General features: G+C 40.8%; 1 protein-coding gene across 5 annotated transcripts in view; it reads right to left on the bottom strand.

Moving 5' to 3' along the window:
• Positions 1 to 16,785, bottom strand: part of SLC9A4 (solute carrier family 9 member A4) — a 77,948-nt gene that overhangs the window by 27,719 nt on the left and 33,444 nt on the right. For all 5 annotated transcript variants that reach the window (XM_023552610.2, XM_003413729.3, XM_064268573.1 and 2 more), the window contains 5 exons: positions 12,371 to 12,630; positions 10,948 to 11,165; positions 7,724 to 7,926; positions 6,762 to 6,848; positions 2,882 to 2,952 (listed from right to left, as the gene is read on the bottom strand). In XM_023552610.2, coding sequence (XP_023408378.1) covers positions 2,882 to 2,952; positions 6,762 to 6,848; positions 7,724 to 7,926; positions 10,948 to 11,165; positions 12,371 to 12,630 — 839 coding nt within the window. The remainder of the gene's footprint in view (positions 1 to 2,881; positions 2,953 to 6,761; positions 6,849 to 7,723; positions 7,927 to 10,947; positions 11,166 to 12,370; positions 12,631 to 16,785) is intronic.

The following is a 16,785-nucleotide window of genomic DNA, read 5'->3' as shown; positions in this document are numbered from 1 at the left end:
AAGGCCTGGCAATCTACTGCCAAAAAATCAACCATTAGAAATCCTATGGAGTACAGTTGGGGTCATCATGAATCAAAACCGACTCAATGGCAACTGATTTTATAAGATTCACGTCCATCAGTTACTGTTGCTCTCATGTTACTTGCCACTTTGCATCTCCTGATGCCCTGGTTCATTTCCTCACGCCCTCTACGCTTTGACCCACTCGCCTTCCCTTCCAGCCTTCTTTGGCCAATCCTTCTCAGTCTCCTGCCCTTCCTCTCTGTTACCTGCTCCCTAGGTGAAAGAACTTTCAGATTCCTGTCCGTAGTCAGCTTCCATGCGTCACACCCTTGTAGGGACTCATCCAAGCCTACAGATTCAGTTACCGGCTACTCACAAACAAGAACTTCAGACTAAATTCTCAAAAGTTATCTGAGTGTATGCTTGAAATACCTTAAATGGAATCTATTGCTTAATCTCTAAACACTAAGTCATAATTTATATTTTTAATCATGGCACCTTTTCTGCCTCGGCTCCCCATCTGGAAATCTGAGAGCCACCCTTATTTTCCCGTTCCTCGACGCCCGCTCCCCAAGCTCATAGCCTGCCAGTCACCATGGGTATCTCACATTCACCTCAGGACCCCTTCTGCTAGCTTCTGGTCCTCGTGGTATGAGAGCTCTGGGGTCCATTTAAAGGAAAAGAGGTTTTAGAGTCAGACCTGAATTCAAATCAAGGTTCTGCTTTAGAACAGGCCCCTTGGATTGATTTCCTCATCTTTAAAATGGGCACAGTAGCTGTTATTATACAGGACTGCCAGACAGATTACGGAGTCCTGGTGGTGCAGTGGTTAAGTGTTTGACTATTAACCGAAAGGTTGGCAGTTCAAATCCACTGGCTGCTCCTTGGAAATCCTATGGGGCAGTTCTACTCTGTCCTATAGGATTGCCAGGAGTCGGAATTGACTCGACGGCAGTGGGTTTGGTTTTCCTTGGCGGGGGGGGGGGGGCGTGTCAAAGAGATTATGTGGTATAATCTATGCTACTGCAGCGGGCAATCTATGAAACAGCTAGCACAGCACGTAGAGTTTACCTTATGTTTAAAAAACGGTTGTCTTTTGTTTAGTTTTTCATTCCGACATCTATTGTGAAAACCCCTCTTACAGGTCTCCCTCCCACTAATATCTCTTTGTAATCCATCCTCCATATCACTGCTGTGGCTTGCTTTCCAGAAGCCAAGTCACTCCCCTATTCCAAAACCTTTTGATGTGAGTTTAAAGCTCAAAAAAAGCATTATGGTATGAGAGGCTGTATAGAGCTCCTTCGCACGGCACCGTAAAAGCTGGTCTGTCTGTCTGAGATGGTCTCACCACACCACCCTCTCTGCCTGTCTCCAAATCACGCTCTTCTCTGCCTCTGACATTTAAACGCGCAGCTGCCGCAGCCTGAAATACTTTCCTCTTTGCCTAGAGAACCAGCACCCAGTAGCTGTGGAGTCAGTTCTGACTCAGAGCGATCCCATGTGCGTCCAAAGAGAACTGTGCTCCACAGGGTTTTCAATGGCTGATTTTTTTGGAAGTAGGTCGCGAGCCCTTTCTACCAAGGTTCCTCTGGGTGTACTTGAACTGTCAACCTTTTCCTTAATATATTTTTTTCCATCCTTTGAGTTTTAATTTGTTTATCTGTTTAAGTCTGAGGTATGTCTCTTGTAGGCAGCATATAGATGGATTGCGTCTTTTTAACCCATTCCGCCACTCTCTGTCTCTTTATTGGCGCATTTAGTCCGTTTACATTCAGCGTAATTAGGTGTGAGTTTAGCGTTGCCATTGAGCTGCCAACCTTTTGGTTACCAGCGGAGCTAGCTAACCATTTGTACCAACCGTTTGCCTAGAGGACTCTTGATTTATTTTCGAAAGTCATCCCCCCCGTTTCCGTACTGTTATAATTCTGTACGTTTACTTTCATTATATCATTTGCCGTGCTGCTCATGATCATTTGTCAGTATCTTTCTCTTTCTTTCTCTTTTAACCCCACTGCCCATCTGCTATATTGTGAGGGCTTGAGGGCAAGGAGTGTGTCTTATAACTGCCTTAGTGCCTGGTAAGGTACCCAAGGTATAGATTTGGCTAAATGAAAAAAATATTAAATGATTTTTCATAGGGAAAGCTGTAGGATGTGGGCTTAAAAATTCATGACCTAAAATCTAGATCCATGCATATTCCTATAATTTAAATTCTACTTTAGCACAATGAGGACTGCTAAAACTATTCTTCTTTCCACCCCATAAAAAGAACCCACCATGAAGCTCTCAGTTTTTCTTGTATGAGCCACCATCCCACAACAGCTACTCTTTGAAACCCTGGTTCCTCTTGGCATCACCAACATCCACGTTTGGGGCTGGAAGACAAGGAGGCAGCTCCTAGACAGGAAACATCCCCCACTTGGCTAACTGGACTGCTGCTAACGGCTACATTCTCCAACCTCAGTAAAACTGCAAAACTCTCGCCTTTGTCATCTTCAATGAGACCCTCCTCAGAGCCAGATAATGAAGATACTATTCATTCCATGGCTGAGCTGCTCTTATTGTTGGAAGGCTTTTCCATGTTTTAAACTTAAATCTGAATGTTCTATTTCCATCCATCAGAGGTACTACTTCTTCTCTCTGAAGCCACCTAGAGCAAGTCTACGCTTCCTCTACCTGAGAGCTCTTTGTTTCCCAGGCTAGGCATTCCCAGGACCTCCAATGGCTCATCCTAGAGCTTAGCTTCCAGGCCATTTAGCTTCTCGATCCAGTTCCCCCAGATTCTTCCTAGTGTTATGCCCAGCTCCATTGTAACCTTCGGAGGTCCTCCATGCCACAAATATTCTTCCCCAGGCCATGGAATCCTTGGCTTCCTTACTTGTCTCTCACTTGATAGTGACTCCATTGCCCACACACATCTTCAATTCCAGCTTTCAGATGATCCATCAGCTGCCAAACCAAACACAAGAAAATGATTGCTGGTGAAATGTTAATTCTGAAAGACATGGAAGGAAAGTGAATACATTTCAGAAAACAAAAGCGGCTTTAATATCCTGGAGCATATCCTCTTTTCTATCAGTTGGTTCATGTAGCTGGGCTATACAACGTCTTTCATAGGAATTCAACTTAATTTCATGATTCAGAGACTCTATAGATGAGTTTCTTGATAATGCACACCATTTTCAACGAAAACAGGGTACCTGGCCCTTGCTTTGTGTAATATTTTACTAGAATGATCTAGGAAATTTCTCATTACTGAAATCACATCAATGCAAAGCCTAATAATTAACTGTTACTTTTAATTACATTGCAGAAGAAAAGAACAGGACAGTATTCAACTTACTGGTTTTTAAAAATATAATTCTACAGATATTCTATTGTAACAATAACAAAGCTTATCTGTATACCCCATTTTTAATCTAATCATTTGGTCTAGGTAATTATATTTCACTATCCAAGCCAATATTATATCTGTTTTATCCAAAGTAGTTTATAAAAATTTAGGAAAAAGCAAAATCTGTTCAAAGTGATTATGAGTTCATCTCCAAATAATTTAAATTTATAGATACTAAAGTCTATATTGGATTCTGAATTTTGCAAAATAAAATAAAATACTAAATTAATTCTTAAATAGTTAATTGATTCTATATCTTCTACCAATAACTAATTATAGCTTTTTTGAGAAAAAGAATAAATGAGAAAGAAATGAAACATCCAGGTTCTATTGTCTTAGGTATGTTATCTAATTTCTCAAAATAATGAATCAGAGAAGATAAAGACAGTGACAAAAGTCTAGAATCAAGATAAACATTATACTTTTTTAAAACACTCTTTATCCTCGTATATTTAATATTTTTAAATGACTTTGAAAAAATTTGGTTTGTGTTTCCTGGAATTTAAATTACTTTATTTCCACAGGGAACTTTGGCCTTCAAACTCAGGGCTAATATTGGAAGCCTTCATCAGTGTCTCCGGCGTTAGGACTGTGAACTCTCAGATATGGAAGAAATTTGAAAATTATCTAGTCCAATCATCTCCCCAAGGTTTTACTCTCTTGCACAGCCACTCTGCCAAGTGTCCCCTGTCACTGGTGGAACACATGCATTTCACCATTGGATGCAAGAAAATATTATTAGAATGCTCTTCACTTATTGGGCTAAGCTCTCTCCTATATCTTCCACACATTGGTTCTCATTTCTATTTCTTGGAGCTATACAGAATGGGAGGAGCCCTGGTGGTGCAGTGATTAAGTATTTGGCTGCTAACTAAAAGATCAGTGGTTCAAACCAGAGCTTTGAATCGGTTTGTCCAGTTTCCAGCCCCTACTGAGAATCCCCATTTTTAACAAGTTTCCAGGTGATGCTAATGCTGCTGGTTAGGGACCAATTCTGAGAACCATTAATAGAACAGTGATTCTCAAAATTTATTATATGTAAGAATCACCTGGGGATCTTGTTAAAATGTAGATTCTCATTCAGTATGTCTGGGGGTGGAAAGGCCAATTCTCAGAGTGGTTTGAACCAGAATGAACCAGTTTGAACCCCTGGTTCAAACCCACCAGTTGCTCAGCGAGAAAAAGATATGGCAGCCTGTTTCCATAAGGATTATAGCCTTTGAAACCCTGTGGGACAGTTCTACTCTGTCCTATAGGTTCACTGTGAGTTGGAATCGACTCAACAGCAATGAGTTTGGTTTTTGGTTTTACACAAGACGGCATCTTTTCAAATGTGTTGAACTTAAACCAACAAGTAGAAATCATGCTTAAGTTTATTTTCATCTTTCCAGAGTGGGATGTTTTCACCAAAAACTGCCATTAGACCATGTCTGCAAAAGCAACAGTAATCCTTACTCCTTCTCTATTAAAAGCTCGGAAGAGCAGAGGACCCCATATGCCATTGAAACAATGCTTTTAGAACCTGGTGGCACGGTGGTTATGAGCTCGGCTGCTAACCAAAAGGCTGGCAGTTCCAATCCACCAGACACTCCTGGAAACCCTATGGGGCAGTTCTACTGTGTCATATAGGGTCACAATAGGGTTGCTACAAGTGAAAATCCACTCAATGACAACAGGTTAGGGTAACTTTGAACATGATAGTCTTTTGAGGTGTCAATTTGCCTAGTTTTTTGAACACAAATCTAAGTGTTGCTGTGAAGGTATTTTGTAGATGTGATTAAAGCCCATAACCAGCTGTTTTTAAGTAAATGAACTTACCCTTGGTAATCGGGTGGGTCTAATTTAATCAGTTGAAAGGCCTTAAGTGCATAGCTGAGGCTTCCCCAGGAAGAAGAAACCTGCCTGGGGGCAGGACTTTAGCTCATGCCCAAGAGTTCTAGCTGGCCCTTCCCAGGGTGTACTCAGCCTTCACAATCATGTTAGCCAATTCTTTGCAATAAATCTCTTAATAACTATCCCCTGCCTATTCTGCTTGTCTGAATGACCTGTGACAGAATCAACACCAACTACACCGAAAGGGACAGAGAGATGAAAGAAGGCTGTGAGAACCCCCAAATTCTGGCAGGCGAGAAACAGGCTGGTAAAACTACTCAGCTGCAAACACTTGCTGCTTTTCATGAAAAAAGTATGACTTCTTAAAAGGTGGAACTGAGAGGGTAGAAGGTGAGCAAAGAACCACAGAGGAGTATTCCCAGGACTTGAAGCCAAATAGAGTTTGCCCAGGTGGATTTTGAAAGTTCTCGGGACCCTTCATTCCTTTTTTCCTTCCATTTTTCCTGTTGTTTTGAAAGGCAATGCCTGTGACTGCTATCCTATGCCTGCCCCACCATGGTATTTTGGGAACAGATACCTTGTTTCTTGAGGTTCACAGGTTCGTAAATACAGAGGAATTTTGCCGCTGGATGGACTATGCCCAGAGCCTCACCCATGCCTAATTTAGCTGCTTTAGATGATGAGATTTGGGATTTGGGGTTGATAAGATTTAGATGAGATTTTGGGCTTTGAGTTGATGCTGCAATGCGTTGAGACTTTTGATGATGTTAGCATAGAATGAACGTATTTTGTACCTGGGACAGATATGAATCTTTGGTGGCCAGCGTGCAGACTGTGGTTGGCAGAAAAAAGACTGAACTCCCAAATACGTCCACATCCTAATCCCCAGAACCTGTGAATATTTTAGGTTATATGGCAAAGAAGAATTAAGGGAGCAGATGGCATTAGAGCTGATAATTAGGTGAATTTAATATAGGGAGCATATCCTAGAATATTCAGTGGATCCAGTGTAATCATAAAAACCCATTACCGTCAAGTCCATTTCATAATCAAAAGGGCCCTTAAATGTGGAAGAGGGAGGCAGAACTGTCAATGTCACAGTGATACGATGTGAGAAAGGCTGGACCGGACGTTGCTGGCTTTGAAGATGGAAGGGGCCCATAAGCCAAGGAATGCAGGCAACCTCTAGAAGCTGGAAAAGGCAAGAAAACAGATTCTTCCCTAGAGCTTTCAGAAAGGAACGCAGCCCTCTTGACACCTTGATTTTAGCCCAATGAGACCCATTTTGGACATCTGATCTCCAGAACTTTTAGATAATAAATTTGTGTTGTTTCAATCCACTAAATTTGTGGTAATTTCTAACAGCAGCAATAGGAAACTAGCAGTCACTCTTGGTAGAGCTGGGGAGGACGGAACCTGTAAGTCTAGGACACAAACACACATCTCATCAAAGCTCTAGATTATTCCCCAGAGCAGACAGATAGGGAACTTTTTTTTTAATTCATTAATTATGCCAAAGAGATTAACTTACACGGATATGAAGCTCTTCATTGATAGATTCTTTTTTATTGGTCTTTTTAACATCCAAGTACCTGACCAGAGGGCCAATTGTGATTCCCTAGATTGCAAATAAAAAATAAAGGGTTTTATCAGCCAAAGATTAGACAGACCCATAAAACAAACAATAATACAAGTAGCTCAACCATAAATTTGAGACTAAATGGGCACACCAGCCCAGGGGCAAGGCAAGAAGGCAGGAGGGGACAGGAATGCTGGTTGGATGGAAATGGGGAACTCGAGGTTGAGAAGGGGAGGGTGCTGACAAGTTGTGGGGTTGGCAACCAATGTCACAAAACAACATGCATATTACTTATTTAATGAGAAACTAGTTTGCTCTGTAAACCTTCATCTAAAGCACATTAAAAGAAATAAAATTCAAAAAAGGGTTTTGTTGTGGTGGAGATTGTCACTGTAGATGGCAAATCTACTAGCAAAACTATTAAGACCTCCAATTTTTATGTGTGTGTGGGTGTTTGTACCAGCTTTTTCTGTATAAGTAAATGTTCCAGTGTTAACTAATTTAGTTCTTAATTGATTCTTTTCGGTTCTGCAATAAAAATAGATTTTATTATCTGTATTTTAAAACAGGAATTTCATCTTATTCCTTAAAATAGCCTTTGTTATTTTAGTTAGGTGAGAGCTAACTCCAGCTAAAACTAAAATTCATGCTATCTAACATTACCTGGAACCTCATTTTCAGAAATGCATAGTCGAGTAGCTGTCACTCACCTGTTACTCAGTAATATTTTAATATGTTTTACAGATTGAAAGGCAACACATTTTAGAGATCTAGAAATATTTGGGAATTTTGTTTTGATGTTGAGTACATGCCTAAAAATCAGATAAAGTGCCTTTTTTTTTTTGTATTATACACATTGAATATCTATTCCTGAAAGAATCTACTTAGTTTAAGTACAAAAGAAGTCTACTAACCTGAATAAATACTGTGAAATATATGACCACTAGAGTAGCAGTGACGAACATTTTCTTCCTTGGAAAAAGAGACAGAGGAAGCAAAAAAGCAAGTGAAAAGCTCCCAGCTCCTCGGACTCCACTGTAGAAGATTATGCACTGGTCCTTGATGGAGAAGGGGAAAGTCCGGAACCGGTTACTGACGTAGAAGAGAGCGAAGACGCCTAGAAAGAAGGGGGAAAGACGTGTTAGACGAGGGGCCAGACGTGAGCAGAAACAGAGTACCACTGAACCAAGGTGGTGTTCACAGGCCCTTCAGACAACGCGCTCTAGGTTCCCTCTAGGTTACTCACACACCCATGACTGTAGATCCCAAATAGAACAGCTCACCAGTCTTTCACCTTACAGCTGGTTGTGAGATAGTCGTACTTCAAGTTTAAAGTCTTCCTAGCATTGTGTGTGGCTGTGTGTGAGTATGTGTGTATGTGTGTAAAATAATAAAGTCTTGATACTTTTTGATGTCAAAAATGGTATATATTTTCCAATTTAGATTCTTAATTTTTGCTTTACCTTTCAAAACTAGTTAAAGCATGGATATTATTTGGGGGATAAAAACATTCTTATAGTCTCATATTCTCATTGGATAACCAAGAAATCCAAAAATCCATTGCCGCCAAGTCAGTTCCGACTCATAGTGACCCTATAGGACAGAGTAGAACTGCCCCAAAGAGTTTCCAAAGAGTGGCTGGTGGATTTGAACTGCCAAACTTTTGGTTAGCAGCAGTAATTCTTAACCACTGGCCACCAGGGCTCCAGGTAACCAAAACCCAACCCAGTGCCGTCAAGTCCCAGGTAACCAAAAGAGGTCACTAATTTGAAATGTGAGAAGAGCCTGCTCAGTGGCTGGGGTTTCTGTAGAGAGAGAATATCTTTTATGTTGGTTCGTTCCTTCTTGAGGTTCAACGCAAACAAGAAAGGAAGTTGGCAAGGGCTCAAAAGTGAGTTCCTTAAGCCCTAGAAAGTGAGTGGGGGGTTGCTCAAAATGTAGGGGTGTTTTTTAGCCACACTGACCTTCCATTCTCCACTCTCAGTAGCTTCATGTGACTTCCAATTACACAGACTCACAACAAGTCTTCACAATGCCTTTGACAATTGGCACATTGATACGAAAGACAAAAAAGTTTAAAATTATTTGTTTTGTTTTGTTTGTCCTGGCTTCTTTAAGTTTTAGTTATAAGACTTTGGACAAGGTTCTTAATTTTTCCCTGCCCTCAGTTTCTTCATCTGCTCAATGGAGACAAGAAAAGCATTAGCCTCAAAAGGCACACATTGGGATTAAATACACTTATCCATAAAGAACATCTTCTGTTTACGAGCGTAGTCCCTGACAGGCACAGTTAAGCTCTCGACTACTAGCCAAAAGTTTGATCGTTCAAACCCACCCAGAGGTGCCTTGGAAGACAGGCCTAGTGATCTATTTTTGATAGGTCACAGCCAAGAAAACCCTATGGAACAGTTCTACTCTGCACACATGGGGTCATGATGACTTGGAATTGACTCAATGGCAACTAACAATAACAACAACAACATATACTGTATGCTTTCTAAGTGTGAGCTATTACTAGCTGTAATAAATCAGGTTGGGAGTCAGAGAACCAGATTCTGACAGTCACTGTGATGTGGGCTCAGCCAGCCATCCTCTCTGATGACTGTTTTGTCACTTCCAGTTCCCTCAGCTATATAACGAAGGGGTTGGACTGATAGTCTGAAGGGTCAGCAATGTTGAGGTATCCACACTATTAGTCATCTCCTAGATGGTTCCTCATAGTAACCCCATAGGGCAGAGTAGAACTGCCCCATAGGGTTTCCAAGGAGCGGCTGGTAGATTCGAACCGCCAACCTTTTTGGTTAGCAGCCGAACTCTTAACCATGTGCCACCAAGGCTCCATTGTTCTGAGTCAGAGTTGACTTGAAGGCAATGGGTTTGGTTTTGGTTTTGGTTTTTGTCCGTTTAGATGGTTCCTATTCTTGTTGGCTGAGCTTAAGCTGTATGTAGTATTACTTCCCTTTGCATTAACTCTGCTTCCCTGTAGATGCACAGAATATTGGAACTGAAAGGGACCTAGGAAATTTGTCTTGTTCAGACCCATCATTTTGTGGTTGAGGAAGATTATGAGTAGTTAAATGTCTTGTCCAAGGTCAAATCGCTAGCTAGTAACAGTGCCAGGACTTGAATTGAAATTATAAACTTGCATTTTAGTTTCCTTTTTCCTCTTCTCTCCTGGGGACCCAAAAGGCATATATATTTAGAGTTACTTTCACGAATATTTTAATATTTCTGCATTCTTGTTATCTTTTCTTAGACCCTGATTGATACATTCAAGATAGATGCTCAGCCATTTCTCCTAATTTCTCTTCAAGTACTTGTTTTGATGGCTCCAGCAGCACTGTGTTTAAAGCTTCAAATATTGGTCAAAGTCATTTTAAGATATACTGACTTCTAGTCAAAAGGCAGCATACATATTATAGGTCAGTACTCAATGTTCTTCTTTAGCTCCTAAAACGTAAATGTACAAAGTAGATCAGCAGCCACTACTCGAGACACCTCTTTTTTTTTAAATGAGGCTTACTTTATAGGGCTGACTCTAGTTACAGAGCTGCCTTGCAGTTCCCCTGTGAATGCTAAGCACTTTTTAAAATGAAGATTCGCTTCCTTGTCTTGTTTTCTATACATTACACACACACACACAAACACTCAACCCTCAAATAAAACTACCTGTACTATTTAGGAAAATAGTTTGTAACGGCACTTGCCTGACATAAAATACGACTTGTGAGATCTCATTTCTCCTGTAATGAAATTGTAAGTGCCAGCAGTTTATAATCTGTATGCGATTTAAGGTGCAAGAGGGTATAAACTGGCAAAGAAGTGAAGAGTAAAAGGATACAATTACCAAGCTATATTTAAATGTGTTGATGTGAAACTTTTCTCCCAATTAAAAAAAAAAAAAATACTCCTTTGCTCCAGCCAACTCAGTGCAGAATCTTATCAACCACCAATTATTTTGAGCTGATTGACTGAGCAAACAGAAAGCATTCCTGGTGGCTACAGGATGCCTGGACTCCCCTAACCAGTAAAACCAGTTAGCATCAGTTTGCTACTTCCTTTTTTTCAATATTGAAGGGATGAATAAGAAAAAACCAAAAAGGGCAGGAGAGGCTTGAGGGCCCCTGATGTTTCTTACTGATGGCTCGCCAGATCAGACAGAAGGCCAGGGTGAAGCAGACGAAGGCCCAGTTCCACTCGTGGTTCTTGCCAACGGTGGACACGCCCATGAAGATGAAGATCAGGGTCTCGCTGACACTGCTCAGCATCTTCATGAAATACTTGATGGTCGTGTAGGACGTTTGGGACACGTTTTCTTCCACGTACTTTTTCATCGTCACCGCACAGGCTGTGATTCTGCAAAAGAAACAGCTTCTTAGAGAGAAGCAGGTTTTCCCACTCTGTTGGAATCCCTCCCTACAGTCAATGCCACGGATACACAAGTTCTGTTAGTCCAGAAGGAACGCCTCCTCCATCCCCTTCTCTGGCTGCTGACTTTCCTCCCCGTGGCGTTTCCGCAAGACACAGTGTGCCGGGGAAGGCTGCCTGGTATGGCTTTTTCACGATAAAATGGCAGAGAGTTCATGCAGGCACCTCGGAAGCAGAACGGTTTCTACCATTCCTTTCCGCTTCGTCAGTCCCATCTTTTCCTTTCTGCTTCCTTTGCCTTAAACGAAATAAACCCTTTCAGTTCTCTAGAAAGAATAATTCAGGCCCTTGTTTTCTTCAACTGCACAATATTTCTTACAATCACTCTATGAGGGATGTTTTATTCAGAATGTTTCTGTTTGGCAGCCACTTAGCAATTTGGGTAGCAAAGAAAGCGCTGTGCTGGTCTCGGCAGTTTTGGTCAGTTTTAAGCTGGGAAGATGATGGATGCTTGGAGTTTACACTATTAGATGTAGTTAAAATAGGCATTTAAATTAAATTAAATCTTTCTCCCTGAGTAGCTGGGTCTGAGGATACTATCAGAGAGAAAAGAACACGGACAGATATAATATGCTAGTTGAGAGGCCTAGTTCCAACATTTACGCAAAGACAAATAATTAAGAATACTTTCATTAGGAAAAAGAAATCTACATTTCTAATCTTATTCCATCTTCCTAGTTTCTTTCCACACCGCAGAGTCATGGTACCATCAGGTGATTTGAGGGAAATAACGGAAGGCCGAGCCCAGGAGTCACGCTCCCTCAAGGCATGCTTCCCTTAAAAAAACAATAATTAATTTTTTAAGGAAGAAAATAACTACCGAGAGGAGATTTTAACCTTGGATTTTGCCCAGCTCTTCTCAGCATCAGCTTTTCTGAGCATTCTGAATTGACCTGATAATTACTGGGCTCTCCTCAGGCAAACGATGGGGAGGGCCAAGGCAAATATGGGAGAGGACATTTGTTAGGTAAAGACCCGGAAGCAGAGTTTTCAAAAGTTTAAAAGTCCTGAATCCTGCAACCCCTTTGAGGATTAGCTTCAGGAGTCATGCCTTCTCCAGATGCCTGGTTCGCATACTATGGCTGGGAATTTTCTTCTGTGACTCTGAGAGTTGACCCTGGGTTGCTACTCACGCCAGGATGCCAGAGAGGTAGAGTGTTTCCGCAGCCAAGTAGGACAAATAACTGAACATGAAGACGATCAAGGGCTCGATGGCGGATATATTCTGAGTGAAGCGTGTGATAAACGCAGAAATGAAGCCAAAAACGATGCCAAAAAATACTCCCCCGAGCCCCACAATAATGAATCGAGCACATCCAGCCAGAATGTCAACAGGTTCTATGTCTTCGAATTTATGCATCCTTGTGAAAGCAATTAATATATTGTATAAAACCTAGAGGGGGGAAGAATAAACACGGATTAGAACTACTTTACATAATAATAATTTGCAAAATAGATGTTAAGATTAAAAAATAATTAATCAACCTAGGGAGCCCTGGTGACGTAGTGGTTACGAGCTCAGGTGCTAACCAAAAGGTTGGCAGTTCGAATCCACCGGCCACTCCTTGGAAATCCTATGGGGGCAATTCTACTCTGTTCTGTAGGGTAACTATGAGTTGGAGTTGACTCAATGGCAACGAGTTTGGTTTTGGCTTTAGTTAATCAATGCAGATTTCTTCAGTTTCTCTGAATAAAAAGTATAATACCAACCCTTTCAATCACTAAGCATTTACTGTGTGTCAGTCTCTTTGCTAACTCTGTTAGTTATCAACTTATTGCCCCTCATCTCCAGATGCAGCCTTTAATATATCCTTTATAACGGAGCCCTGGTGGCACAGTGGTTAAGAGCTCAGCTACTAACCAAAAGGCTGCAGTTCAAGCCTACCAGCCACTCTTTGGAAACCCTACGGGCAGCTCTACCCTGTTCTGTTGGGTTACTGTAAAAAACAATTACTTTAAGCATTTCTTCTTTAAAATGAGCTCCATGCTACATTTTCTCAATAGAGGGTGCTGAAGAGAAGAGACATGGCTGGAGGAAGAGGCTTCCTGCGACTTCGTATGACCCTGTGAGCAGGGGTGGCTGTAAGAACTGTCTCTACGCTTTTGCTGTCCACTTATGTGTAGAGCTCAAAAACGTTATCGAAAACTGAAGCAAGGTTTTTGGCTTTGGGAGAGGTTCATTCCTCAAAGTAGCTCAGGCGTCAACAGCCCTCAAGCAGGCTGCCTCATTGCTAACAGACTTTGTTGATGAGCAAGAGGGGACAGAAAGAGGGCAAACAATGGCTTCTCTGCTCACGGGTTCTTGGTCCACATGCACCTTCACGGTGCAGCTTTGTCACACTGGCTTCTATAGCCAAAAGGGCCATACAATGGAATTAACTTGTACTATGAGTCCCTCAGAGCACGATAAGTTCCCTCTGAATTTTACAAGGTCCTGATCTGTGACTGGTCCCCCAGATAATCCCACTGTGTCTCTTCAGAGAGTTTAGAACACAAAATTTGATGATATGGATTAGTTCCTGCTTTTTAATGTAAAAAACATCCAGTGGCTAATAAGCTTTGTTAGGTAAAGGAATGTGGATAAAAGGTTTGAAACAGACTTGCTTCCTTCTTTGAAAAGAAGTTTCGTAGTGTTGTTTTTTTTTTTTTTATGGGAAGAGAAGGAACTGGAGAAGGGTAAAAGAATCAGAAATCCTGATGTAAATTGGTCCAAGCAAGATGCCACTCTTTCTCCCTCTGTCTCTCAAGCACAGACACACACGTGCGCGCGCACACACACACACACACCCCTAAATCAGTGCATATTTCTGAAATTAGGGAGGGATTTTTTTTTAAAGAAAGAGACCTGCCAAAATATCAAACCACTTCTGCTTAAAAGCAGACATGCTGAAGTGCAGAACTTTTAGAAAATATAAAAGTGCAAAGGGAAAACTCACAAATGTCCCATAACCATGTAAATTTACGTATCTGTACTTTCCAATCCTGCTCTATCTCTCATCTCTCTGTTTATCATCCATATTGCTGTGGCAGTTGAAGTCTCTCGGTTCCCAGCTGAAGGGAATGAAAATGACCAGCTGTGTGGTGGCCTCCATGGACTGTCAGCTGAAGACTGAACATGGCAGGGGCACTAAGGAGGCCCATTCTAGGAAAGTTCAGGACTCCTCAGATAGGTGTCTTTAAGGTCTCCCCAGTGGGTTTGATGAACTATCTCAGAACTAAAGTAAGACAATTCCATCCAGTAACCTTCTTTCACTCCCTCCTTCACCTGAGGTCAACCTGCATCTCAGTCCGACAGCTCTTATACCTCCATGGGCTCCCTCCCTTTTCCATTGTAGGAATTTCCCCTAATGAGTCTCTTGCAAGTGTAATGCCTTCTTGGTGTCAGATAGATGGGAGACCTGGACACTATCTGTTCATTTGTGTCATATTTTTAAATCATATTTTACACAACCGTTATCGCATTGTTGTTAGGCTCCATCAAGTCGGTTCTGACTTGTATGTAGCAACCCCACATGCAATGGAACAAAACACTGCCCACACCATCCTTATAATCATTGTTATGCTTGAGCCCATTGTTGCAGCCACTGTGACAATCCGTCTTGTTGAGAGTCTTCCTCTTTTTGGCTGACCTTCTATCACACTGGCCTGTTTTATTTAAGCAAACTGAGGCCACATCTCAAGAAAACCTTGGCTGAGTGTTTGAAAGAAAAAATAGTGATTTATTGTTTCAAAATAAATTCAGAAGAAACTTGATGGTTTTGTCCCAACTCGCTAAGTTTATTTAGCTAAAGTTTCCCTTCTGCCTGATCTTGAACAACCTGCATGTGGATCTTAGAACCTCTAGGTGTTGCACCTGTGGAGTTGAGCGCACATTTAAAGGAGTGAAATATAAGATAACGAGCCAGACACTGCTCCGCAGGACCCAAAAAGACAGGGTTTTTATTTTTGTTTTGTTTTTTTTAGTTTAAATTCAATCCGGGAGTTCATTTGACTCTCAAACTCAGAGGAAATTTAGGGAGTATAAGCACAACTCAAAGATCTGCATATTGTCTCCACCATTTCAAACTCTTTTACATAGCTCACCAGATTGTAAATAGCTACCCAGTTCTGATGACGTGGGAAAGTCTCCTGGGCAGCCCTGTCCCTGGACACCAGTACACCCTGCCAGGAAGATGCCATGGGTGTTTCAGAAGCAAAAGTGTGCATATAATTAAGAAGACTACATTTAAAGACACAATCTATAAATGCTACATGAAAAACGATTCTTATATTTCATATTTCCAGGCTCTGCATCTCATGACAGTTGCAAAAGATTTCTTTGAATTCATTGTGAATCACAACACTGTATGTGTGTTTTTCAAATGGTGGAGGGGAAAACAGCCAATGCTGAATCTCAAACATGTCCATGGTCTGAGTGGAGAACAAGGTTGGATTTTACTCTCATTACTCCTTGTGGAGGTGAGTTGGGGAATGGTCCTATTGTGTTACCCTCAACAAGTTCTCCAAGCTTCCCAAGATCCTACTAGTGGCAACCCTTCAACTGATACCACTCTAATAGTTTTCAAAGCCATTTCACCACATACAAACTGGAATGACGACTAAAGACACCAGCCTACTGACCAAGCTTCAGAAGAGGGGTAGAGTTGATTTCAAATGTGCTGTCATTTTTTCCTTATCAACTTTATTGAGGAATAATTTACATATAGTAAACTTCAACAAAAATGAATGAATTCTTACCATTACACATGTATATACCCATGAAACCAACACCACAATCAAGATATAGAGCAATTCCATGAACCCAAAAAGGTTCTTCTTTACTCTTTCAAGTTCATCATTCCCTCTGGCCCTGGTCCTGGGGAACACTATAAATTAATTTGTATTTTATATAAAATGAATCATATAGCATGTACTCTTTTGTGTCTAATTTCTTTCCCTCAGCATAAGGTTTTCGGTATTAGCAGGCATTAGCAGTTTATTTCTTTTTATTACTGAATAGTATTCCACTCCATGGAAAGTCCATTTCATTCATCAGTCACTTGTTGATGGACGTTTGCTTTTTTTTTTTCCACCAACTTTTTGGCTATTGAAATTATTATATACACTTTTTAAAAATACTCTCAGATCACATAAATCACTACTATGTATGCTTCTATAATGCTTTTTACACTGTTAGGGTGTTTTTATAATGCTTTTAAACACCTATGTATAAGTCACTTACAATGTGAAGTTAAAAATAGAGAATTTCTTAACTTGGAAATGAAACACGTATATGTCTATATTACTCTTTAGCCATTAACTGTAAGTCATTAGAAAGTTGTTGTTCCAACATCAGGAATAGATAGTCTGTCGTAAATAACTTCCCTAAATTGGCCTGTGCACCTGCACTCGGTGATAATGCAATAGAACACTAATCAAATCTCTATAAATTAGCAAAACATAAATATTTCACTAAACAATACCCATCATTTTTAATTAACTTGGCCTTGAAAGATGTGTTGTAAACAAGAACGTAAATATTTCATGCACTAATTGGTAATAATTCAAA

Source organism: Loxodonta africana, chromosome 15 (assembly GCF_030014295.1).
Source record: "Loxodonta africana isolate mLoxAfr1 chromosome 15, mLoxAfr1.hap2, whole genome shotgun sequence".
Classification (NCBI taxonomy): domain Eukaryota; kingdom Metazoa; phylum Chordata; class Mammalia; order Proboscidea; family Elephantidae; genus Loxodonta; species Loxodonta africana.
The sequence above is the reverse complement of the archived record's forward strand: the minus strand, read 5'-3'. Positions and strand labels throughout refer to the sequence as shown.